Source organism: Eulemur rufifrons, chromosome 29, assembly GCF_041146395.1.
Source record: "Eulemur rufifrons isolate Redbay chromosome 29, OSU_ERuf_1, whole genome shotgun sequence".
Taxonomy (NCBI): domain Eukaryota; kingdom Metazoa; phylum Chordata; class Mammalia; order Primates; family Lemuridae; genus Eulemur; species Eulemur rufifrons.
This window is the reverse complement of record NC_091011.1, coordinates 70,913,726-70,939,457: the sequence shown is the minus strand read 5'-3', so window position 1 is coordinate 70,939,457 and position 25,732 is coordinate 70,913,726. Positions and strand designations below refer to the sequence as shown.

General features: G+C 37.3%; 1 protein-coding gene and 1 pseudogene across 11 annotated transcripts in view; one reads left to right on the top strand and one right to left on the bottom strand.

The window, feature by feature from the left end:
* Positions 1–25,732, bottom strand: part of ST7 (suppression of tumorigenicity 7) — a 235,273-nt gene that overhangs the window by 101,437 nt on the left and 108,104 nt on the right. For 10 of the 11 annotated variants that reach the window (XR_011231791.1, XM_069462489.1, XM_069462490.1 and 7 more), the window contains exon 2: positions 9,784–9,866. The exons of the other annotated variant lie outside the window; for it this stretch is intronic. Coding sequence is in view for 9 of the 10 variants with exons in the window: in XM_069462489.1 (XP_069318590.1) it covers positions 9,784–9,866 (83 nt within the window). In the remaining variant the exon portion in view is untranslated. The remainder of the gene's footprint in view (positions 1–9,783; positions 9,867–25,732) is intronic. 11 annotated transcript variants of the gene reach the window in all.
* LOC138377480 (zinc finger protein 277-like) lies at positions 7,290–9,478 on the top strand (annotated as a pseudogene).

The following is a 25,732-nucleotide window of genomic DNA, read 5'->3' as shown; positions in this document are numbered from 1 at the left end:
TTAATTTTCAAACCAACCCATGTAAAACACCTAGTTCAGTGCCTGCTGCATAGTCGGTTTTCAAATGTAACAGCAAAGCTACCCTTTATTATGTTACTGATACCCATGCCTCCTCACATATTTCTATGAGTCACTCCTCTTTTTGCCAGTCTACAATTCAGGTTAGTACAGCATCTTGTCTGTTACTAGGTTGTTGGTGGGAAGTCCTGGAAATCATCATGACAGTTTTACAGTCCTGACTACTCAGCAAAGCCTTCAAGAGACTCATGGCTTTGCCTTTTTTAGAAGAGAAGGAAGACTCCAAAGGACCCAAAACATTGGTCGCAGAACTGGCAGTGGCTCTCAATCACTAGTGGAGGAAAGCCTTCTTTGCCCCAAGCCTTTGTTCTGCTTTCTATATTGTGCTGCTGCGGCACCTGCCAGGCCTTAATTCATTCACTCCATCACACAGCACTAAGTGTTCCATACCAGTCACGAGCTGAGCTCCAGGATCACAACCACTTGGCTCCTGCCACTACAAGTCCATGCCACAGATCCACAATGCTCCTCACAGGTTGCTCCTGGCATGCCTGTATCCATCACACAAAAAAATCCTCAGCATTCTTCAGATTTCTCAGTTCCTCCAGTAGAACCACAGAATGTCAGCACTAAAAGGGACCTTAAAGGACTATGTACAGAGTCCATTCACCAATGAGGAATGAGTACTATCATTCAAGGTACAATGACCTGACCAAAGTCACACAGCTAAATAGTCACTTAGCCTGAAGCCCCAGCTCTCTGCCACTAACTTACCAAGTTCCTATTACAAGACCTCTTTTTATAACTCCCTTGCTTCATATAAACAAACCCAGACAGATGTAGCCTCTCATTTCCCTTTTCAAATCTACACTTCCAAGTGCCCTCTGACACTATCTCTCTGTGCTTTCTTAGCTATAAAAACCGATCCAGAAATAGTCTATCAAATGGGACCAGATAATCCATCCTAAGATATAAATGACTCTCATAAACTAGACATTTGCATTATAATAAGAGATAGACCTTCCACCCAGTATTCCTAACACAGTAATAACAGACCTCAGTAAAGACTGGGTTTTTCATGCAGCTGTGTGTATGTGGGGTTGTCTTCTCAGACCTATCATATCACAGCAGTAGTACAGCCCCTGCTGTGTACGGCGGATGCAAGTATAAAGAAGGACTTCTACTGTATACAGGGGACAACAGTATAAAGGAGGACCTCTGTTCTTCCAATATGTATTGAATGAACAACTAGGAAAGGAAGAAGGGAAGAATCTGAAGCCTTTTGAAACTTCAAACCAAGTCTACTAATTGTTAGCATAACAATCTTTCCCTTATCCTGAAACATGTCAGGCTTTGGCCAAGCACCTGGAGCTGCACAGATCCAAATGGACAGATGGTGTTACATAATGTGTACATATTTGGTGTCACTTTGAATTCTTTTCCCTGGTGCACACCTACAATGTAAACAGCAAAGCTCTCATAAACAAAATTAGATTTTTTTTTACTTCAGCATATTATGGGGGTACAAAAGTTCAGGTTACATATATTGCCCTTGTCCCCCCCATCAGAGCTTCAAGTGTGTCCATCCCCCTAGACAGTGCACATCTCACTCGTTATGTATGTATGCACCCATCCCCTCCCCCGCCCCCACATCTGCCCAACACCTGATTAATGTTATTCCTAAATGTACTCTTAGGTGATCAGTGAAACCAATTTGATGGTGAGTACATGTGGTGCTTATTTTTCCATTCTTGGGATACTTCACTTATTTAGATTTTAAAAGTAGTTCTTGGACATGCCAGTAGCTTGGTGGGCCTGTCACAGTGGAACACAAAGCAGTTTTTAATTTGACAGATAACCAAAAAATTAAAATATAAATTTACACATGTCATTATTTTAAAAAGTTAATCTCGCTAATGCTTTTTTCCTACTTGTGCTCCACCTCACAAATTATACAGGTCAAATAAGATGCCTAAGAACTGAAAAGCATCAATTGGGTTTGGCATCTAGGTAATCAACAGTGACCCTACCATCTAGTTTAAAGGCAAAAGCCCTGTAAACTAGATAGCTGGGTTGTGTGACCTTGGTTGGTTCTCTTGATTCTTTGGGGCTCAGTTTTCTAATGTGCAAAATGAGGTTATAGTAAACACTCAGTTAATGTTGGATGAAGGGAAGGAGGTTGGGATGATTAGAAGACTAGATGGATGGATGGTTGGAAGTTTGAATGATGGATGATAAGGGCTGGCCCAATGGATGTAATGGGATATAGTCTAAATAAACAGCAGGATTGATAAAAAAGGTTTTATGTTCATTTTGTTTGTTATATAAAAAAAAAGAGGCTCACACACATTTGTAGAAGGAGAAAAATCCAGCAGAAAGAGAGAAATGAAAGGTGGGAAGGAGTACAAATGACCAAGAGGCATGATGTCAAGGGCCCAGGAAGCACATCCATCCTACCTTGAAAAGGTAACCTACCACTTCTTGCTCTAAAACAGGAAGAAAGAGAAATATGAATAGATATTCTATTTTGGAAAGTATGGTGTGCTATGAACTGTTTCACAGGTAAGAAGGCAACAAAAGGATAAAAACTGGGTGACACTAATCTCAGTGGAGGTGCAGGTAAGGTTTATCTTCTGGGAATAGGGAGGTGGGGATGGAATTGAGAATGTGAGGGTTGAGGAAGTGGTTTGCACCTATACATTACAAGGCAGAAGGCACATAAGCTACACTCAGGGCACAAATGATATTAAAACAAAGACCCATTTGGCAAGGATCCAGTGATCTCCTCCATTACTATCTGACAGAAGCAGAGAGGATGACCAAGGAGGACTGGAGCTAGGAGCTGGGGGTAGAGATCCAGATTTGCAGCTGGCCTAAGGTGTAAAATTGTCTCATTTTTACCTGCAGGAAGGGAACAAAAATCTGACAGACGTATAATCCTAGCACTCTGGGAGGCCAAGGCAGGAGGATTACTTGAGGTCAGGAGTTCAAGACCAGCCTGAGCAAGAGCAAGACTCCGTCTCTACTAAAAATAGAAAAAATTAGACGGCGTGGTGGTGAACATCTGTAGTCCCAGCTACTTGGAGGCTAAGGCAGGAGGATAGCTTGAGCCCAGGAGTTTGAGGTTGCTGTGAGCTAGGCTGACGCCATGGTACTCTAGCCTAGGCAACACGACGAGACTCTGTCTCAAAAAAAATAAAATAAAAATAAATCTGACAGAGGGATGATAAAAAAAAAAAGGCCCTTCCATCACTCTTGCAGACCTAAACGTTGAATCTTTACTGAAGATGCCTAGATTCTTCCTATCCAATAAGACCTCCTTTTCTTTTGAATTGCACGTTCTATATATAAAACACTTTATGAGTCAGGGACTTTCCTATATGTTTTTTTTGTTTGTTTGTTTTTCGTTTTTTTGGCAAAAGGGGATCATCTGGGTTGTTGATAAAGGAGATAAACCAAGGAAGCTGAGATGTTAGTTACAGTAACATCTGTAACCTTTTTAGTTTCCTTTTCGAATTCTCCATACCCACTGATCCTTTTAAAGTTCCTCCCAATTCCTTGACAGACATAACTTTTTTTTTTAAGCTCTTGGCTTCTGCATGTTTTGTTTAGGAACACTAAATAGCTACTAGTGGGTCTTGGCCTTCAGCTTCCTATATCTCAGTCACCTGTTCCCCTAAACAGTTGTGGGGGCTATGTGAAGGGCTGGCATGTATGCCCGTCCACCCACCCCTTTTCTGGCCACCTGTTGTAAAGGCTTTAAGAAAAGAGAAAAGACAGGGAGGTAAGGCTCTTTTCAAGGTCAACAGCCAATGATCCATCCCCACCTTGGCATCTGTACATTCACAGGATGAGATTTTCCACTGTAGCATTAATTACTGAGGCCTGGAAAGGAGGGTCACACTTCTGGGTGAAGTCATGGAGACCACTGTGAACTGGAAGAAGCCAGCCTGTGTCATTCATCCCAAGTCCTGCCAGCTCATACTGTGATGGCAGCTGTCCTCTAGGTGCCTCCTCTAAAGATTCTGATTCAGTTGGTCGGGGGTGTATTTGGAATCCATCATTTTAAACAAGCTCCCTGATAATTTTGTTGCAGTCAGTTAATTCATTTACTCCCTGGATCTTCTGTGCTTTCAACAAATATGTCCTAAGTATTTACTCTGGAATTATAAGTACAGGGTATACAGTAGTACATAAAAACACAAATATGGCCCCTGTCTTTGTGATGCTTCCATTCTAGAGAGAAAGATGACAATGTATGATCACACAAATAAAATATAATTATAAATTGTGGTAAGTGTTGGTCCATGTTCTACACTGGCCAAATCTGACCAAATCCATGGCCAGATAGAAAAAGAAAAACTATCCTATCCAATCGTTATCTCTTCTACCACCCTTCCCCAAAACATACTTCTTTTACATCCAACCCATGAACTTATTCTTTCATTTACTAGTCTCATTTTTTTTCTCTTTCTTGTTCTTAAAATTCTGACTTTCAAAAATTATGCACTGGATGCCTTTTTTATACCTCTTTATTATTGATACACACACACATGCACACACATATTACTAGGGATACAGCAATATATCTATAAATGTCAATACAACATACAGCATTTTCTCCATTCTACCAACATTTTGAGAAAATCAAGGGAAGCTTTTTCTGCACATATCCACCTTACTACTCTCAAAAGCAAAAGCAAAACCCAGAAATTTTCTACACTGAAATAAACATTGCCTGTAGAGGCTGGACGTGCCCTCACAAGCAGATAAAAGACTAAATTGGCAGGTTTGCACTGTGATAACAGGTGCAGTTCTTATGGCTGGAACTGGACGGGGATGGGAAGACTTGTGCCAAGTGGGCAGAGAGGCACCTTGAAGTTAAGCAAGGGAGAGAGCTGCCTGGATGGGTATGGGCACAGGAGCCAACAGGGCAGAGTGAGCTAGGAGGTATGGCAAACTCATTGCTGGCTTTCCATTTGTGAAATTAAGAACTATCAGTGACAGCTAGTCAAATATACACTTATTTATTTTTAAACACATTAGTGTAAAACACAGCAGCATTTGCCAAGTAAATTTTATTTCTACGTATATTTGTTCAGTTAATTGACTTTTTCTTCACAAAGGAAATACCAGGTTTTTTGTTTGTTTTTATCTCTCTTCTCCTAAGAAATCAAATTGCATGATAATTTCAGTATGCAGCACAGGAATCCTGAGGGTCCCCAAACAACCAATTTCCCCAAGGGCAGCCGTGCACTTTGTTCATGGCAGGCTCTCAGAACATTGCTTAGAGGACAGCAGTTAGGTAATTGTCTCCCTGGTGCCATGAAACAAACCACTAAGCACTTCCATGCACACAGCCATTTTACAAAGCACCTGATCCTTTACCTCAATGCTGCCTCTCTCTGAAATGCACTTGGCAGAAAAGGATAGTGGCTGAATAGAAACCTCACCGTGGGTTCATTTCAAGGCCTAGCAAAGCTGAGTCCCTCCAAGCTAGACAATACCAGTGGCAACAATCTCTAAAGCAGGAGCCTAAAGCTCTCACAGCTATTCCCACATTGTAGTTATTTCGCCTTCAGCATAGACTTGCATTTTTGAGAATGGCCTTTCAAAACGTTTCTACATGAGAGGGTTTCCTTTGCTCAAAGTTTCCTATCAGTCAGGAGTATCCTCTATCCTCTGCTTCCTGAGAAAGCTGCAAGGCAAATGTACCTAAGACAGTGCAGCAGTGATCATCCGGTCCCAGCAGCTGCACCCCACATGCGGGAGAAAGCCTGGCCAGCCCAGATCTGCAAAGGCAACCGTGCTCTAGGGAAATCCCTTTATTGCTGATGGGACTTCTTCACCATCTCCGAGTTAAAAGGAAAAACCACCATTGGTCCTAGCTTACCAGAGTGAAAGGAAATAACCCATACTGTGGTAATTAATTTATAGCCTGTGAACCCACACCAAGCTACTGCTAGAATAAAATCCAGACCTACCATTTGTTCAGCAGGCTAGAAAAACAGCTGAGAACTTAACCAGAGAGGCAGTGAAATGAGCGATAATCATACGGGTTGCCTGTGTAAGATGGCCTGGGTTCCAACCCTGCTCTGCCACTTGCTGGCTGTGTGAACTAAGGCTGGTTACTCACTTGCCTATTCCCCCCATTCGGCTTATGTGTAAGTAGTGGCAACAGCACTAGCAATTACCCCATTCTACCATGGTACAGAGTAAATGAGCTAGCATGCAAAGTGCTTTAGGTTAGCACCTGGCACACAGCAAGCATCATCTAAGCAGGTAACAGGTAACCTTCTTAAGAGAACCTCCACTGAGAGGAGGAATGCACAAACAAAATCCTTTTGGCATCAGAGTGAATTTCCACTTTCAATATGAAATTGTCTCCAAATAAGTTTACTTTTTTCTTTTTGTTTAACCAAAAAATATTTCAAAGAGGTCTTAGAAAGAAAATGTTAAAATATTATTTTAAATGTATATAATAATTATTAGAGACCTATAATACCTTTTCCCTCCCCCAAAAAATATAATGCTAAAAGATTGCCATGATTTCAGCACATGCTTATTAAGAATTTATCAAGCATGTGAGAGCATTTTCCAAGTCTGAAGTTTCTTAGTCCATTTAAAATATTAAGGTAGGAATCTGAAGACTTAGGTTCTAGGCCTGGCTTTGCCACAAACTAACCACATGAATTTAGACAAAATACTGCCTTTTCCTTCCTTTGTTAGTCTCAATGTTCTCTGCTGAAAAATGAAGAGCTTGGGCTGAATGACCATAAAGTCCCAGAACATCAACAATCCCTGCTTCTTCTCATGGTTTTCTTTCCTTTCCTTTCTCCCTTCCTCCCTTCCTTCCGATACAAAATAGATGTGTACATCTTCAGGGTACAAGTGATAATTTGATACATTGATCTAATGTGTAAAGACCAAATCAGGGTAACTGGGATCTCCATCACCTGAAATATTTATCTTTTCTTTATGCTAGGAACATTGGAATTATTCTCTTCTAGCTATTTTGAAGTGTATAGTAGATTAATGTTAACTATAATCACTCTAATGATCTATCAAACATTAGGTTTTATTTTTTCTTACTGTATATTTGTACCTTTTAATCAATTTCTCTTCATTCCCCCTTCTCCCTACTCTTCTTGGCCCTATGGTAGCCACAAATCTACTCTATATTTTCATGAGATCTGCTTTTTTAGTTCCCACATATGAATGAGAATACACAATATTCGTCTTTCTGTGTTTAGGTTATTTCACACAACATAATGACCTCCAGTTTCATCAGTGCTGCTGAAAATACCAGGATCTCATTCTTTTTTATGGCAGAATAATATTTCATTGCATATATATACCACATTTTCTTTATCCATTCATCCATTGATGGGTACTTAAGTTGAGTCTATATTTTGGCTATTGTGAATAGTGCTATAATAAACATGTGAGTGCGGGTATCTCTTTGGAATACTGATTTCCTTTCTTTTGGAGATATACTCAATAGTGGAATTGCTGGATTATATGGTTTAATTGCTGGATTATATGATTAATTTCTAGCTTTTATGAGGAGCCTCCACACTATTCTCCACAGTGGCTTCACTAATTGACATTCCCACTAACAGTGTACAAGGGTTCCTCTTTCTCCACATCCTCACCAGCATCCATTATTCCCAGTCTTTTTGACAAAAGCCATTCTAACTGGGGTGAGATGATATTTCATTGTGGTTTTGATTTGCATTTCTCTGATGATTAGTGATGTTGAGCATTTCTTCGTATACCTGTTAGCCATTTGTATGTCTTCTTTTGAGAAGTGTCTATTCAGATCTTTCACCCATTTCTTAATCAAATTATTTGTTTGTGGGTTTTTTGTTGTTTTGTTTTTTGCTATTGAGTTTCAGATGGATGTTTTGCAAATATTTTCTCCTATTCTGTGGGTTGATTATTTTCTTTGCTTGTGCAGAAGCTTTTTGGCTTGATGTAATCCCATTTGCCTGTTTCTGCTTTGGTTGCCTGTGCTTTTGAGGTCTTACACGAAAAAGCTTTGCCCAGGCCAATGTCCTGAAGCAATTCCCCAATGTTTTCTTCTAGTAGTTACATAGTTTCAGGTCTTAGATTTAAGTCTTCAATCTATTTTAAGTTGATTTTTATATATGGTAATAGATAGGGGTCTGGTTTCACTCTTGTGCATATGGTTATCCAGTTTTCCTAGCACCATGTATTGAAGAGACTATCTTTTCCCCATTCTATATCCTTGGTGTGTTTGTTGAAAATGAGTTGGCTATAACTGTGTGAATTTATTATTTATCTGGGTTTTCTTTTCTGTTCCATTGGTCTGTGTGTCTGTTTTTACACCAGTATCATGCTGATTTGGTTACCATAGCTTTGTAGTATATTTTGAAGTCAGTTAGTGGGATGCCTCCAGCTTCATTTTTTTTGCTCAGGATTACTTTGGCTAAATGGAGTCTTTTGTGGTTGAGACCTTGTCTCGGGGGAAAAAAGGCAACATGGTACAAATTACCACACATACCTTATTTTAACTCATTTTAAGGAGGAGATTTAATATACTTCCCCTTACCTTGAGTTGGTCTTTGCAGCCAGCACTGGGCTTTCTATTTGGATTTCTACTTTTGTAACCTTCTTGGAGTGGCTCCTGCTGATATTCTTCACATTCCCAGCTTAACATCTACTTTAAACATCTCAGCAGTCCATGTGATACAGCAAAGCAAAACAAACCTGGATATTCTCTGATCACAAAAAAATGCTCTCCATACTGCTACAGCTCTTTCACCTGTTTGCAGGTTTCTGCCCTGCATACATTTCTCCACCTTTTCACTCTGGCTCTTTACAAGCTCTAGAATCTGAAATCCTCCATTATTCTAGGTCCAGTTATGCTTTCTGCTCCATATGTCTGTGCCCTTCTCCTCTTAAACTTTTCTTTCTACTGACCTTCCATTTTTCTTGACGTCAACTCTGTAATGTTAATATTTTTCTTTTGCCTGCTTCTGTAATAATTAGTAATTACAGGATTGTATGCACAGGAAAAGAAAAAAGGTTTTCTAAAACTTCTTTCTCCTTAAAGGTAATTTAATTATATTAGAGTAGTCCTATTGAATTTAGATGGTCCCCATCAGAGATCACTAAAATTAACTACTTCAGGTATCATAATTTAGTACACCTGCAACTACTACAGGGATACGGTGATAGAGCCATACAGATGATATTCATATTGCTTTCTGCCTATTTGGCATTTTTTAAAGGAAGCAATAAAAATAAATGTAAATTTTGAAAGAAAAGATAAAGGGAAAATGAGGTCAGAATGGTCGCAATCCATGTTAATACATTTAAAGAAACTAAGCTATATTTCTAGTGATCTTGATTATGTCCAATAATCCACTTTGATGAGGGTGATGAAAAACACTTTTTTGTTGAACTGAGTTACATTTATTTTATAGTATCTTAGACACTAGAATTTGACATAGAATTGTCTTCCTTTATTTTCCATTTTATTTCCATTTTTCCCCTTCAACACAAGTAATATATAATTGCTTAAAATTGTTTTTAAAATATTTCAGAAATATTTAACTTGGTAGTGAAAGACCTCTATAAGTCCCCTCCCACACACACACACACTCAACATATGCACATATGCAAGACAATCACTATAAACTGCTGGTGTATATTCTTCCAGATTTTTTCCTTGTATATATACTAACATATATATTAGTAATCAGCATGTTATTAAATGAGACAGATTCCATCACTTACCAAAATAAGCCCTGATATCAGTGAGGAAGTGCCTGTCAGGGCCACATAGAACTTCGGTGTTAATGTGTTCAAAAACATGCTCACTGGAAAAAAGACAGAAAGGGAGAAGAACAAGGAATTCATGAGTATGTCAGTAAAACCAGCTCTTTCATTCTTCTTTCTGGTGAAATCATTTGTTTTTTAATGATGAGAATTCTTAGAACCATAGCAAGATCTCATTAAAATGGTTCGACATTACATAGGCTCAGAACACTAGGTATCAAGTTATACAACCTGAAAGAAAAATGATATGTATAAAAAAAAAAAAAAGAGCAGCTTTTTAGTTTCTGCCGCAACAAACTATTGTTGTGAATGGTTTTCATGGATTCATAGCCACTGAAGAGTTTGACCAAAGTTGACAACAGAACTGCCAGTCAAAAAGAGAAGGTGCTTTTACACGTTTTGTGGGACCTACATACCAGAGTCCTTGATGAACCACCAAGCAATATTTCTACCTTAGAACAAATGGAAAATAGCTATATTTAATATGTTAGTTATTAAAGATTATAATGCCATGGTTACCCCTATGGAAGAAGGACAAATTCACAAAAGTTAGCACATATGAGTAAAAGGTTTTTCAACTTACTTAAAAGGCTGTTAGACTACTCATCAAAAGAATTGGAGTCAATAAAAAAGATGAAAAATAAACCACTAAAAATGCATGTTCACTGCCAGGCACCTCCTGATTGATTACCACTTTGTTCGTATCAACTATGCAGTTGCTCACTATCCTATGTGTAAGAGAGGTATTATGGATAAAGAAATAGGAAAGGACACAAGAGGGAGTTAAGTGGGACAGGGCACCAAAAGGATTGGGAGATCAAGAAAAAATTCTGTCAAGAAAAAGCATCTCACCTAAAACTTGTAGGATGAACAGGAAGGTGAAGTTACCTATAGCTGCGGGGGCAGGGGACAGTGAGGAGTAGAGCAGTCGAGCACTCTATGCAGAGTACTCCAGGCCAGGCGCTGAGGGTGCATGCCCATGGAAGGAAAAAAAGAGCAGTCAGGGGCAGCAGAGTTGTACGGGTACGTTGAAGCACTGGTGGGGAATTATTATTAGATATGTGAAATTCCTACCCAACATGCCTGGTATACAAATACATGGAGCATTGATTGACTAGTAGTGAATTGCTATTCTCAGTTTCCATTGAGATGAGACAAATTAGCACAGTCCAAATTGTATTTCTAAAATCAGGGCAGCTATTTGGTCTTCTCCAAAATTATTTATGAAAGACTTCTAACAACTTCATGCAATGACTAGATGGACAATGCAGCCCAACTAAACAGATACTTAAAGAATAGGGGACTCTGGTATATTTACTTTTTTAGTAAATCAATGGAGGTGAAACTCTTTATAGAAAGTGTTTGTATACATTTGAGTCTGTTTCATTGTCTATAAAATAAGAAAAATAACACGTATCTTGCATGGTTGTCATGAGGACTAAATGTGATAGCGTAAAGTGCCTAACATGGCAGACCTCATCAAATAATATGTATTATAATTGTTGTTTGTGTTTATCCTATTCTTCTCTTGTGATTTGTTATATTACTATAGTTGTAAAAAGCAGAGGAGACTGAGCTGAATGTGTAAATAATAATATCAACAGCAGTAGCTGTAGCTGTCATACTAGCATTTACTGAGCATCTTCTAGGTGCCAAGCACTGTGCTACAGACTATAGCCCAAGGAGTAAATCACCAGCACTGTGATTTGTCCTTATGCTAAACATGGATGTCCTACAAAACTAATGAAGAGTCAGTTAATAGAAGGGCCCTATTAATTGGTTTCTAGTTGCTTAAGGTAGTAGTAAACTTGAGGGTAAATTTGAAAGCAGCCATTTTAGAAGTCAAAGAAATGATTGAGTCCCCGGTGTCTACTATGTGATTCTAAATCAGTGATTACCACCTTACTAGATACTGTGGGAATAATCAACTGAGTCACAGGCCAGTTATTTAGCCACAGTTGGAGCCACCCGTGATCCTGTTCTTCTGTTTTCAAGTCCTCTCACAGCTTGTAACATAAGCCATATTAAAGTATAAACCATAACCCAAGCATGCTTGTTTGTGAATGTTTTAATTGCAAGGAACAAACATTCAAGTCCACATTATTTTCCAGGTCCTAAGACTAGAACATCAGGGGAAGGACTAGGAAATTGTCCATTTCATGCAAAGCAACATTTTAGAAGGCATATTCTGATGTAACTGATTTAGTTACAGAAAGTGTGCTTTTCCATAGGAAAGCGCATCAAGGCTCATGTTAGTCTAGCTCTATAGTAGGAGCCTAACCTCAAACTGTTTTCTCAGCCCTCCAAAGTCAGGAAACTCACAGGAAAGTTTCATTCGTCATTGGTATTCTTCCATGTGAAAATAGGGCACATTCTCTTCCTTCACTTCATTCATCTTTCAACCTTACTAAATTCTCTGTTCCTTCCTGTCAGCTGCCATTAAGTAAGGTTGTAACTTCACTTCTGCCCTTCCTCATTTACCAAAGGGCAAGAGAATGAAAAATGGAAGCTCTAATAATTTAGCTTGCATGCATGCTAATTTTGAACAGATTTCCAGATAGCACAGCTTTTAAAATTATAGAATGTATACTTTTCCTCAGAATGCCCCCATGATAGACAAAGCCTAAGGTGACCCCAGTGATCCCCACCCTCCTGGTATTCATACCTTTATGGAACCCCTCCCCTTGAGTGTGGGTGGGATATGCAACTTGCTTCTAACAAATAGCTATGTAAGATTCCATCCTGGTAGCAGACATAGTAGAGTTTGTCCTCACTAGCTTAATGAAGTAAGAGGCCGTGTTGAGAAGCCCATGTGGTAATGGGCTGCAGGCAGCGTCTACAACAGCAAGTAAGAAACTCAACCCCTCAGTTCTACAGCAGTGATTTCTGCCAACAGCCTGAGTGAGCTTGCAAACAGATTAAATGTGTAGATTGAGATAGCAGCCTGGTCAACACTTTTGATCGCAGCCTTGTGAGATCCAGAGCAAAAGACGCAGCTGAGACATGCTTGGACTCCTGACCCACAGAAACTGTGAGATAATAAATATGTGCTGTTTTAAGCTGCTGTATTGGTGGTAATTTTTTGTGCAGCAATATAAAACTGATACAGTGTCACCACTAATAATGAACATAATAATTCATGAAAGTAAAAAAATCAGTGTGGACATCTGATAACATTATCTACTTATGCTAAGAAAAGGTGCCAAGATGCACCAACTCTATGCTCTACGTACCTTAACAGCTTCTTTCTCAATTATTCCTAAATAAAATGCAACTTCTACCTGTGCTACCATGACATGCTATTCCACAGGCTGACATGTAAAATTGTCTTTGCAAATCTGCTAATATTAAAGTAGAAGCTGAGAGGAACTTTTTAAAAATATGGAAATAAAATATCTTCATTTCATCCCAGTAAATGGTCTTTTTTTCCTAGGTATATTTTAAACATACAACATTTGTATGTTTTTAAAAAATCAATTTTATATCCAGGCACAGCATCAGTTCACTAAGGGATTAAAAGCACACCATGCACACTGCTCAGCCTCATCTGTTGCTTCTGCCTCCTCTCTCCTTGCCCTTTGCCCTGGTCTCCTTGGGCTCTGATACGGTCTCAAGCTTTTATGCAGCACAGTTCCCTTGATAATTCCTGTAGCATTTATCCTTCTGAGGAAAAGACATGGAAGTGTATTTTTAGACCCATTCCTATGGCAAGAAACCCTTATAAATCATTCTGTCTACTCTTCTCTCTACCCTTGATGTTGCCTTGGCAACTTCACAGGTACACTGTTTCTGCTCTCCTGGGCACCTGGCTCTACTGAGGAGTCAAGCTCAGCACATTCTTTCTTTTCTTGGCTGTGATCTGGGAAACTACATTGGAGCAGACTATATTGGTGGGAACAATACAGTGTTCAGTCTTTGTGGCTCATTCTCCCTGGCTGGAGGGAGGCTATCTGTCAACCTTCCCTGTCATTATGAAGGACTGTCCAAAGTCCAGTCACACACAATCCTTTATTAACTCTCAAGGACAACTGAAGCAAGATCTCAGATTATCTGTTCCCTTTTATTTACAAGTATGCTGATAATGAGGAACTCCACCTTGGTCAAGAACAGGAGAAAGGCCTGTATAAGTCTACGCATATTTCTAGCCATTTAAAATATGTTTTAATATGTCTCAATCCTCCAGCACCCAGCATGTAGCCTGGTCCACAGAAGTACTCAATGTTTGATAAATGCTGAATGACTACATAGGGGCAGAGGTCTAGATTTCTCATCTAGATATATAACACAACATTCCCCAGGACTTATTATAATTAACTTCATAAGAAAATACAAATCTGGCAAAACTAGAAGTCTTTGATGGCTAAGACCTTGTCTTCTGTGTGTGTGGGTGTGTGTGTTTCTATCCCCAGACTAGTGTATGGAGTGAGGTGTATATTAGGTAGATTCAGTGACTACTGTGCATTGATAAATCAAGAAGGTCCCAGATATATTTATCCTTATACAGCAAGACCTTGGCTATGTAGAACCCTTAGAAATTAGTCATTTGGGACAGTTAAGGATGTATCCTATTAAACACCAAAGACATTTTTCTTTTTAATGCAATTTTATAAGGAAATCTTTCCAAAATGCATTACATACTTGACTGCACCCTTAAACAGAACGTCCTGAACATATTTCAATCTTTTATTGGTAATTTATATATACATGGAACTGAATTAGCCGGCAATTATAATTCTGAGTGTTGCTCTGGAAATATAGAGGTCATACTCCTAACTCAGCCTTGGGCTGGTGTGGGTGACAGAATGTGCATCAGGGAATGTTCCTTTGAGAAGGCTGCTAAGTGGAGCCCTAAAGGCTGTGCACTGAACTACGTAAAAGGAAAGCTGTGGTTGAAAGCCAAAATTAAGGTCTCCCCGTGGTAATTCTGTGATACTCACTGTATGCACTATAGAAACTGGCATTTTTTTCCTACCACTTAGTGGTCTGGGGAGTTGAAGGACTGGATTGTTGAGTTCTTGCAAGGTGAGGTGTCACTGAGTGAGCTATAATACATGCTCTTACAGGGTGGCTGTAGTGAGTGGTGTAAAATAACACTCTTGGTGGTTCCTATGTTCACACTGCAGTGCTCCTAAAGGCTCTAAATGTGCTAGGACTTTTCCATCATCTTGAGGGAAATTTGGTCAGTAACTTCTCATTTACTCTTCCTTTATTGGAAGTTATACAGAAAAAATATTACAGAAACCTTAATAGTTAGATTTGTAGATTACATCCTACAAAGTTGAATGCAGCAATTAATTACTTAACATAATTACTACATAATACTTACAGAACTTAATAGAAGGTTCAATATATTCATGGCAATCAGCTGTTTGAACAGATAATTATTAAATCTAAAATGCATGGAAATAACTAAGAAAGGTAAGAAGAATATTCACAAGTGTAATAACCATCTATATTCTAAAACATCCTTCCGTATATGCTCTACTATTAATATTGGCTAGTTCATTCAAGTATCCAAAATGTACTTAGCCTATAAAAAGTATAAGACACTGAAATAGACACTTGGGGTGGGAAATAAGATGATAATTAGATTGACCCATTCCTTGAGAAGGGAAAATAAGATGCCCACACAAATAACACAGGACAGAATATGAAATACATCAGCAGAGAGGTAGAGATAAAATCTAGAAGAAGTAAACATTACTTCCAGCTTGGAAGATCAGACAAGGTTACTGAATGGGATGTCCTTCCTATGGGCTTGGAAAGAAGAATAAGCTTTGAACCAGATACTGCAGTGGAGAAAAAAGAGGATGTGGACTCTGGGTAGATATGATAGCATACATAAAGGAATTGGATTGGAAAACAGGCACATGAGGAGAAGCAGTAGGAAAGAATAATGGCACAAATGCCAGGCCCAGAAAAATGGACGTTACATAGCAGGCAATGAGAAAATATCATTCATGACAAAAGCTGGGACTAACACAGATGCATCTGGTAGTAATGGAGTAGTGTGTAAAATGTGAAGCTTTGAGAATTATTTCAGAGGGGAACTCCTATAATACCACTAGAGTGGGCAATTGGGCAAATCAGATGTTATAGAAGAAAATTAAATAGGATGTGGCTTTTGGCAATGTGACACAAAGGGCAAGAGTCTGGGGATTGTTGGTAAAGTGGGGTTAAAGTCAAATTGTAAGTGATTAAAGATAACGAGTAAGGAAATTAAGGCAGCAAGCTCAAGCTACTTCTATAGAAAGTCTAGTAATACAGTGAAAAGAGTTTATCATTAAGTGTGGCTCAAGTTAAACAAAAATATAAATAGCATTTAATGGGTTAGTAAGTGAATTATGAATAAAACTCAACCCTTTACTCCACTGCAACAAGAACAATCAGCCCTCCTAAGAAGTACAATACTGGTTCATTCTTATATCAAACTTTTAAAGATATACGGTTAATCATTAGAAATGTGTCTACTTTCTCTGAGATTCTTCTTTTTAGGTAGGCCTTTAAGAAAAATTAAAGCATAGTGAAGCACTTTAATTGACATGATTTTGAACTTGACAATTACACACGTCTATTCCCGTTTTATCATCTGGGATTACATGACAAAACAAAAATAAATCTATTTTATATTCTACTTATTCTGATTTTTCACTTCCTATTAATTTATTTTCTTTGTTTTGAAACACTCTATTAACTTACAACTGAAGTGTTTGCCTCAAAGGAAGATATTTTGGGCCAGAGAAGTAGCTGTAGGCCATGGGGTAAAAAAACACAAATTTGACTCTAAGTTAGGTTTTTCTTTCCATTACATTCTCTAAAAGTTCAATGACTAATTTACTTCTCTCTTGAGAAGAAAGCAGCCCCAAAGAAGGCCTGGAAGCTGCCTTAAGGAAGCTGTCTTCCCCTAGGTGAGGATGCATAACCCACAGAGATAAGAAGCTACAGGAGAAACCACCAGACAGGCTAGTATTTTGGTATTCGGCCAGTATTCAACTGCCTAGTTGTCCAAAGTAAGTCCTTAGCTTTATTGTTTTCTTTTTTTCCCGATTTTAAAGTTTTTAATTATTATAGGTACATAATAGTTGTATATCTTCATAGGGTACATGTGATGTTTTGATACTGGCATACAATGTGAATTGATCAAATCAGGGTAATTGGGGTATCCATCATCTCAGGCATTTGTCATTTCTTTGTGTTAAGAACATTCCATTTCCACTTTTAGTTATTTTAAGTATATCCTAACTTATTGTTGATTATAGTCACTTTTTCTTGTGCTATCAAATATTGTTCACTCTAACTATATTTTTGCACACATTAACCATTCCCACTTTCTCCCCCTAGCTCTCTGCTACCCATCCCAGCCTCTGGTAACCATCATTCTGCTTTCTGTCTCCATGAGATCAATTGTTTTTTAATAATTAGCTCCCACATGGGTGAGAACATATGATATTTGTCTTTCTGTGCTTGGCTTATTTCATTTAACATAATGTTCTCCAGTTCCATTGTGTTATTGAAAATGGCAGGATTTTGTTCTTTTTGTGGCTATATAATATTCCATTGTGTACATGTACCACAATTTCTTTATCCATTCATCTGTTGATGGACACTTAGGTTGATTCCAAATCTTGGCTATTGTGAATAGTGAAAAACAGGAGTGTACATACCTTTTCAATATACTAAATTCCCCTCGTCTGGATATATACCCAGCAGTGGAATTGCTGGGTCATAAGATAGTTCTATTTTTAGTTTTTTGAGACACCTCCATACTGTTCCCCACAGTGGTTGCACAAATTTACATTGCAACTAACAGCATACAGGGCTTCCCCTTTCTCCACATCCTCGCCAGCACTCATTATTGCTTGTCTTTTTTATTAATATAAAACTGGCTTTACTACTTTCAATTCCAGTAACTACACTTGGCTTTGTTTTGGCAACAAATGAGCAGTTGTTATTCCAGAGGGCAGCTAAAATTATCTCTCCAGGTCCAGGGCTAGCAGTGAACTACAGGTAGTAAATCACAAATGCACCTGGCTTTTCATAATGTCTATAAGATGACAGTCAATGCAAACTAGATCGCTGATATTTTCAAATATTGGTAAGCCAAAATCTATTAAAAGGTGTATATAAATTCCAAATGCTCTGTCATCCCTAATATAAATGCTTCCAGTCCCTACAAATGGCATTTTTACCTCTTATTTTATATTATCTCTATTCTTACTATCTCAAATAGTTTTCAGACACCTGATAGGGATAGGTTTTAACAAACCGAAAGTTAATGAAGCCACAGTCCTTGGTGTGAATGAGTAAGTTGACCTCACACCACGAAATCCTGGGCCACAAACTCAGAAGGGACCCCTGACCAGCGGTATTACAAACTCACTGGAAGGCCAGCCATCATATTATTATAAAAACAAACCTATCCCTCCCAAAAAGAAGGGAGATTGCTTTCCAGTTGTTTTCCCAAAATGTTTTTAAAAATACAGAAGAATTTTTTAAAAATTAATCCCTCTCTGTCCTGACTCCCACAAAAAGAAAAAGAAAAAGAAAAAGCAGCACACACAGCACTGCTACTGATGACCTGCACAGGCTAAGTTTTTTTAGGACTATTGCTAAGATAAAATCCTACAAATGAACAGATGTAGAGACTAAAGCACAAAGAAATATTTAACATGACTACTCTGCAAGCAAATATAGTAAGTGCTTTGCAAAAATGTCACCTTCAATATAATTCAGATCATTATCTGCAAAACCTTATGGGGACAAAAGAATCTGGTATCAGGCCATCTTTTTAAATACTTGTTTCAAATCAACAAACACACAGTGGAAAGAAGACTTGACTAATATTTACTCATCATCTACTGAGTGCTATTATGTGTCAGGTACTGTTTTGGGCGTTTGGGGTATATCTTAAATCATTTGATCCCTACCACATCCCTGCAAAATTATCATTATTACCCCAATTTTACAACGATGAAACCAAGGACTTATAGCAACGTGGTTGAACCTTGATTTGAGTATAGCTCTATCTGACCCCAAAGCCTGTACTCTTTGCCCCCGGACATACCCTTCTTTTGGGTAACTGACAGTACATTTGAAGGGACAAAACAAAGACAAATGCCCAATTTTGGATTTGCTGTTTGTGGTTTCCACTGTTCACTGCCTCTTCTGAAATGGCAATCGGGTGCTTGCTCCAAAACCAGGCTCTCTCTATAGCTGGGCTCAGGGAGCTCTCTGGGAATCTGCAAGCAAGGGGCTGCCCCAAACCACAGCCTCAGTCTAGGGCACACAGGCCCTGTGATGACTTCCTCCTGAGTTGGGGGTGGGGTAGGGAGGGTAGCTAATTACTGAACCATTTTATTACCACACAAACCTCAAGTTAAATGGCTGTTTACTCTCCCTCAAGGCTATTATTAGGAATGAAGGATGATGTCTGCATATTCTGATGTTTGCTTTACTCTGTCTCTTGTTGGGTTATCTTGCTATGTGTTGATATAAAATCCAGTGCCAAATATTTCACATAGAAAGAGGCAGCCCTGTCTAATGATCAGGACATAAGCATGGACATTGAAAGATCTGGCTCCTTTCCGGGATTCTTTCTTAGTCACCATTCACTCTTCCTTATTTAAAATGACAGTGTGAACATTTTCTAATGCCATCAAATACTCTTTGAAAACATGATTTTAGAGGCTGCACAATAACTCTTAAAGATTTTGTATGATTTATGTAACCACATTATCACTGGAAATTCAGTTTTTGATGTTTTCAATGGTATTATAAATGACAGTGACTATCCTTGTACATAATGCTTTGATGGTATCTCTATTTCCTTAGAATGGATTCTTAGAGGTGATATTAATGAGTCAAAGGTTACAAGCATTTTAAAGTGTCAATTCATATTGGCAAATGACTTTCCAGAATGCTTGTGCCCCTTTCTACTTCAGTAGTGTTTAAATGTACCTGCTTCATCAAATTGAGAAATTCTTTCGCTAAATTATTAATAGGAAAAAGAAAGAAATAATGGGGTGGAGGGAGAGGGAAGAAAAGAGGGAAGCAAAAAGGGAGGGAGGTCATTTCTTTGATTACTAGCTAGGCTTATACATTTTTTTTTCCTTTCTTTTTTTTTCATTTTTACGTTATCAGCTTTCTCAGATTGAATTAAATTTTTATGTCTGTTTTTTACTCTTTTGGGAACTATTGGCTCATGTTTGTTTATTTTTTTCTATTGGAATATCACTGATTTATAAAAGCTCTTTATTTAGTAAATATGTTAACCTCTTATCTGTCATAGTTGGTGCAATTTTTCCCTAGGATATCTTTTAATTTCCTTTCTGAGTTTTGTTTTATTTCCAAAATTTTACCAAAACATTCTCTATATAAAAATTGGGAGGAAACATTACTAGAAGAAAAAGTACTGTATATAATTTGCTAGAAAGTAAAATTCACTGCAATGTCCTTCTCTATCGTCTAGCTGTATTTGGTGCAGAAAGTGGAAGGGACACTCTGAGAATATTTGATGGCATGCAGAAAAACAAAACAAAAAGAAACCACTGCATTGAATATGCTGAGTTTCACAGTGCTCTAGGCAACTGCATACCAAATAGTCCACACACGTGCACACACACACAAACCATAAATACTGTTCACTAACAAAAGGGAGAATAAGCAGAGAGACACGTCATTATGAGAAGGCATGACTACTGCTTTAAATGCTTCCTGAAGAATGAAATACAGACACAAATCATAGAAAACATTAAAATGAGCTATTTCTCAGGCTTCATCACAGGCAAAACATGATATAGAAATGAAATTGTAACATAAGACAGACCAACAGCTGCAAAGAAAATAAGACAGGAACCTAACTACTGAAAAGAAATTTTTTTTTAAAATCCCACTTGTAAAATATTGGGGAGAGTATATTTTTAACATAAAGTCTACTTCAGTTTAGTATGAAACACAACCTCTTTCTCTTCTGTCACAGAGCACTAGAGACTTTTGGTGTTTTCTTGCCTTCCTTTCTTCCTTTCCTTATACAGAATTGATATGCACTTATCTCTTATTTCCTCTGAATTTCTGAGAAAGAACCACCAGGACTGACTTAAGCATTATACAAATGGACATATCAAATTATAGAGTACAGGTACCTACTTTTCTAAAAAAGAAAACAGAAAAAAAATGACAAACTAGAACTGACTTGTTCCTATCACTTTTGATCACAGTAAAAACATAAAATATAACTTTATTCCCACAAAATTTGAAAAAAATAGAGCATGTCCTGTTTCCTGAAAATCATAAAAACTTACACTATCATAATTTGTAAATAGCAGAAAATTTTCATTAGCACCAAAACTTGATTTCCTTCTGATAATAATGGCAGCAAACATTCGCAGGACCTTCATAAAACAACCAGCAATGGGTTAAATGCTTTGCATTCATTGCCTTAGTTAATTTTCACAACTTTATAAGTGTTATTATCCTGTCCATTTTTACAGATAAGGAAAGTGAAGATTAAATCACTTAAGTCACTTAGCCAAAGTCACACAGCTATAAAGTGGCAGACCCAAGATAAAAATTCTGGCACAACTGGCTCTGAAGCCTGAGTTCCTAACCACTGTACTAGGGGCTTCTTCCACTGGAAGGATCCCACAGGAGCACTCAACCTGGTTCACATAAAGCCTGTATGGAAAAAAGTATTCACAGAGGTCTCTAGTCGGATCATGTCTGTACATCTGCGCTGCACTTAGCAGTCCAATCCTCCTTTCTCTCACCTAGAAGATCATATCCTCCAACCCATCTGCCACCGGAGTCATCTTTCTAACACATAGAAACTGATCTATTCCCACTTAAAGATCATCAACACAGGGCATGACTAAAACAGATGAAGAAACTAATACCCAAAGATGGTAAGTGTCATTCTCTAGGCCATTTTTCTAGGGACTAGCAAAATCTCCTGACTTCTTAGCCTGTGCCTGAACTATAATTTATTACATAGTGTTAGAGCCAAAGGTGCCATTTCTGCTACTGACTTTAGAATTTCAAGCTCAAGTATTTGGATGTCTGTGATATTTTACCAAATGCCTATGTCCTCTACATATATGTTCAAATAATTCTTCAGCTTCCTTTTTTCCATTATTATTATCATTAGTTAATAAAGAGAAGATGGGAGGAGAAACCAAAGCCAGGAAGCTGGCCATCAGCAGCTTGCTTTACAGTGCTGCCTCCATATATGCTCACAAGGAAGTCTCCGCACCTGGCCTCGCTTCTGTACTGAGACACAAAACAGACACAAATGTTTAATTTTTTCCTTTCTTGAGAGTTGAGGGCATAGACCTCATTATATACATATAATAAAGAAGTCAATATATAATGTTATACCATCATATATAAAATATATATCATATAACTATATCTTTGCTAATAAGTTTATATATAAAATAGTCTTAATTCCCTAACAAGATTGGGCACTGCCCCATTCCTATACTCTTCTGATTCCTCCATGATTCTTATTAAAATAACAGAAAAAGCTTTTTTTGCACCCTTCCTTTTGCTTTACCTTTGCAGTGACAATGGGTCTAGTCGTCATCTGTGGAGTATATATCATGCTCTGTAAACCTATATCTTGCTCTATAATCCTATCTTTCACTCCTCAATAAACCTCATTTTCGTGCCTGCGTTAAAAAAAAATAGCAAAAAAAAAGGTGTTCAATAAATTAGTTGATCAATTCCTAATGTTCTAAATTGTGCTGAAATATATTCTGTCACTAGGTATGTACAGTATTACAAGAAGATAAATGACTATTTTAACCAACACACCAGACTCTTCTACATTAGAGATAGGCAAATGCAGCCTGCAGGCAAAATCCAGCCCAGGGCCTGTGTTATTAATAGTAAATAAATTTTATAAACGCAGCCATGCTCATTAGTTTGCATATTGTCTATGGCTGCTTTAATAGTTAATAGTTGTGACAGAAACTGTATGGCCTGAAAAACTGAAAATATTTACTATCTGGCCCTTTGTACAAACAGTTTGCTGATTCCTGGTTTACATTAAATAAAAGCAATGGTTCTCTGGTATTTTCCACTAAAGTACCTAATGGCAGAAGAAAATAGGAATGTACTTCAGGAGAGTCAAGAGTCCCTGTTTGGGAAGCATAGATTTAAATAACTGTTTGCCCTTTTACATCCTGTTGAAAAGTCATTAGTATTCCAATGATGCTGTCATTCCTCCAAACTTTTAAAAAATTGTAATTGTAGCCTTATGTACTCTCTTTTCAATATTCTCAACTCTGGTAAATATTACTACTTCAAGGGTAGATTTTATTTTTGGTAACATACAAAATTTGTATGGCCCAAACTAGTATCAGCATTAAGTAGTCCAAATGGATATTTCCAAATGGTTTTACCATGGATAAGTGATGATTTTATATTAATGAAGCTGGTAGTTTTATATGACTTGTGGACTGGTTCAGATATCAAGTGTGATGGTGAGTTTTGTGTGTCAACTTGGCTAGGCTACAGCCCCCAGTTATTTAATCAAATACTAAGTATTGCTGTGAAGGTATTTTGTAGATGTGATTAAAGTACACAGTCTCTTGACTTTAAGTAAAAAAGATTATCCCAGATAATCTGGGTAGGCCTGATTCAATCAGTTGGAAGGCCTTAACAGCGGAACTGAAGCTTCTCTGATAAAGAATAAATTCTACCTGTGGATAGCAGCTTCAGCTTATGACCTAGAGTCCCAGCCTGTCCTTCCTGATGGCCTGTCATACCCATCTCAGACTTGTCTAGCCAGCCCCCACAATCACGTAAGCCAACTCCTTGCATCTCCATCTCTTTCTCTCTCCATATATGTTAATATGTGTGTCTGTGTATATATGTGTGTGTGCGTGCTCTACATATATACATATATATATATATATAATCTCCTGATTCTGTTTCTCTAGTTGAACCCTCATATATTAAGTCTGAAAATATTTTAAAAATAATTTTAATTATCTCTCACAATTATCATTTTAGAGAACACAAATCTCTTGGATAAAAATAATAACCTAGAAATGAAACTCATTACTTTATAGTCACAATACTGTATAGTCACTCCTATTACATCTGAATCCCCAATTTCACTCTGGCAAATCAAAAATTCTAAAAGAGTAAAATCATGAAAAGTAAAAAAAAAAAACGACTTGAAACCATATAGTATTGAGGGGTCAGTTAAGTCATGGAAGTCTTTATGTCTCAGATAAACTATGAGGGTGAGAACATGAATGAAATAATTAAAACTTCTGCTACAGGTTATGCCAAATCACACTTAAAATAATTTCTATAAAAATGCTATAATCTAAAGGAAATTATTAATACACTGAAAAAGTTTAATAAATTATGGACAGATGTCCAAATATTTCCTAGATCCAAAACATTGGAAAGTTGAATAATTTGAACAAAATTTAAAATCAAAACACTCAGACCTGTCATACATACATTATTATCCTGGTCTTAATAAGGATTAATGAGAATGATAAGAAGCTCCTAAGGCCTTGTCAGAAGCTAGTAATAGCTACCGTGTAGTGATCCAGTATGAGCTCACTACACAGTAGCTATTACAGTTACTACATTTAAAAAGTTGTAATTTTATTCTAATCGATAATCATTGTTTTGATCAATATTTGAGGTAGTATACTTTTATATTTTTCAAGTTATAATAATTTTTTACTTTTGTTTTGAAACAAAATAACTAATATATTTTTTTCCTCCTAGAATGACTTCTGCTATAAACAAGAAAGAAATTTAAAGCATCCTGGGAAGTCATCATATCTTTTCTCTCCAAGAAAATCTAGTTATGCTTGTTACTGAGCATCCCATAAAACCTGGGTATGACTATGGTTTTTCACTTTGGATTTGGGTTTTGGTGTGATATACACAGTTCTGAATCGTCAATGGATAAAAAAATCCAGTGGCATAAACAAGGGTGGTATTAAAACACGCACAATAGGCTTCCCTTGAACAAATGTGGTGTTTACATATTCAGCTACAATATTTGAATATCTAAACCCAGAATATTTAAGGCTGGAAGATAATCTATTTAAATTAATAGGTTGAAGTTTGGAATCTTCAAATATACTTGCTAAAGTTATTCTAAAAATCTGATAGAATCTTCCTCATCCACTTGTCAATCCCAGAAGTTTGCACATTAGAATTAAGCACATTTTTATTCTATAAAAATCACTATACATCTACGAATTTATCCTCAGGAGATAATAATGAACATGTACAAATATTTGTCTTCAAAAATATTCATCAAAATAGCTATAAATATATTATTTGTAAAAGCAAAAAAACTAAATATCCAGCAAGAAAAATGGTTCCATATTTTATATGATGGAATAGTATACAGCTATTAAAACTCAAATCATAAATGACATGGGAAAATGATCACTCCCATTTTAGTTTAAAAAGCAGATTATATAACTATGTATAGCTTGACACCTTTTATTACAAATAAAGCATAGATTATACATTAGCTATATGTATAGGTACCTAAACATATGTACAGTTTCTGTAACATATACAGCACAGAAAGAAATGTGGAAGGACATAAATATAGCAAATGTTCCAACAGTACCCACCTCTGAGTGGTAGAATTATGAGTGATTTTTTTGGGGAGGGAGGTTTCACTATAGACTTGAAATTTTCCACCATATATGGTGGTAATGCTTTTTAATCAGGAGAAGAAAAGGTTTTCAAAGTATAACATAAAAACTAGAAACCATTAAGTAGTTATCTCTGGAGGATGGAACTTTCATTTTATACTTTTTACATTCTCTATAGTCCTAAATTTGTACACATATTATTGTGGTAACAAAAAAAGCATGTGCAGTTTTAAAAACAACCAATACATGCTGTTCACTTCAAT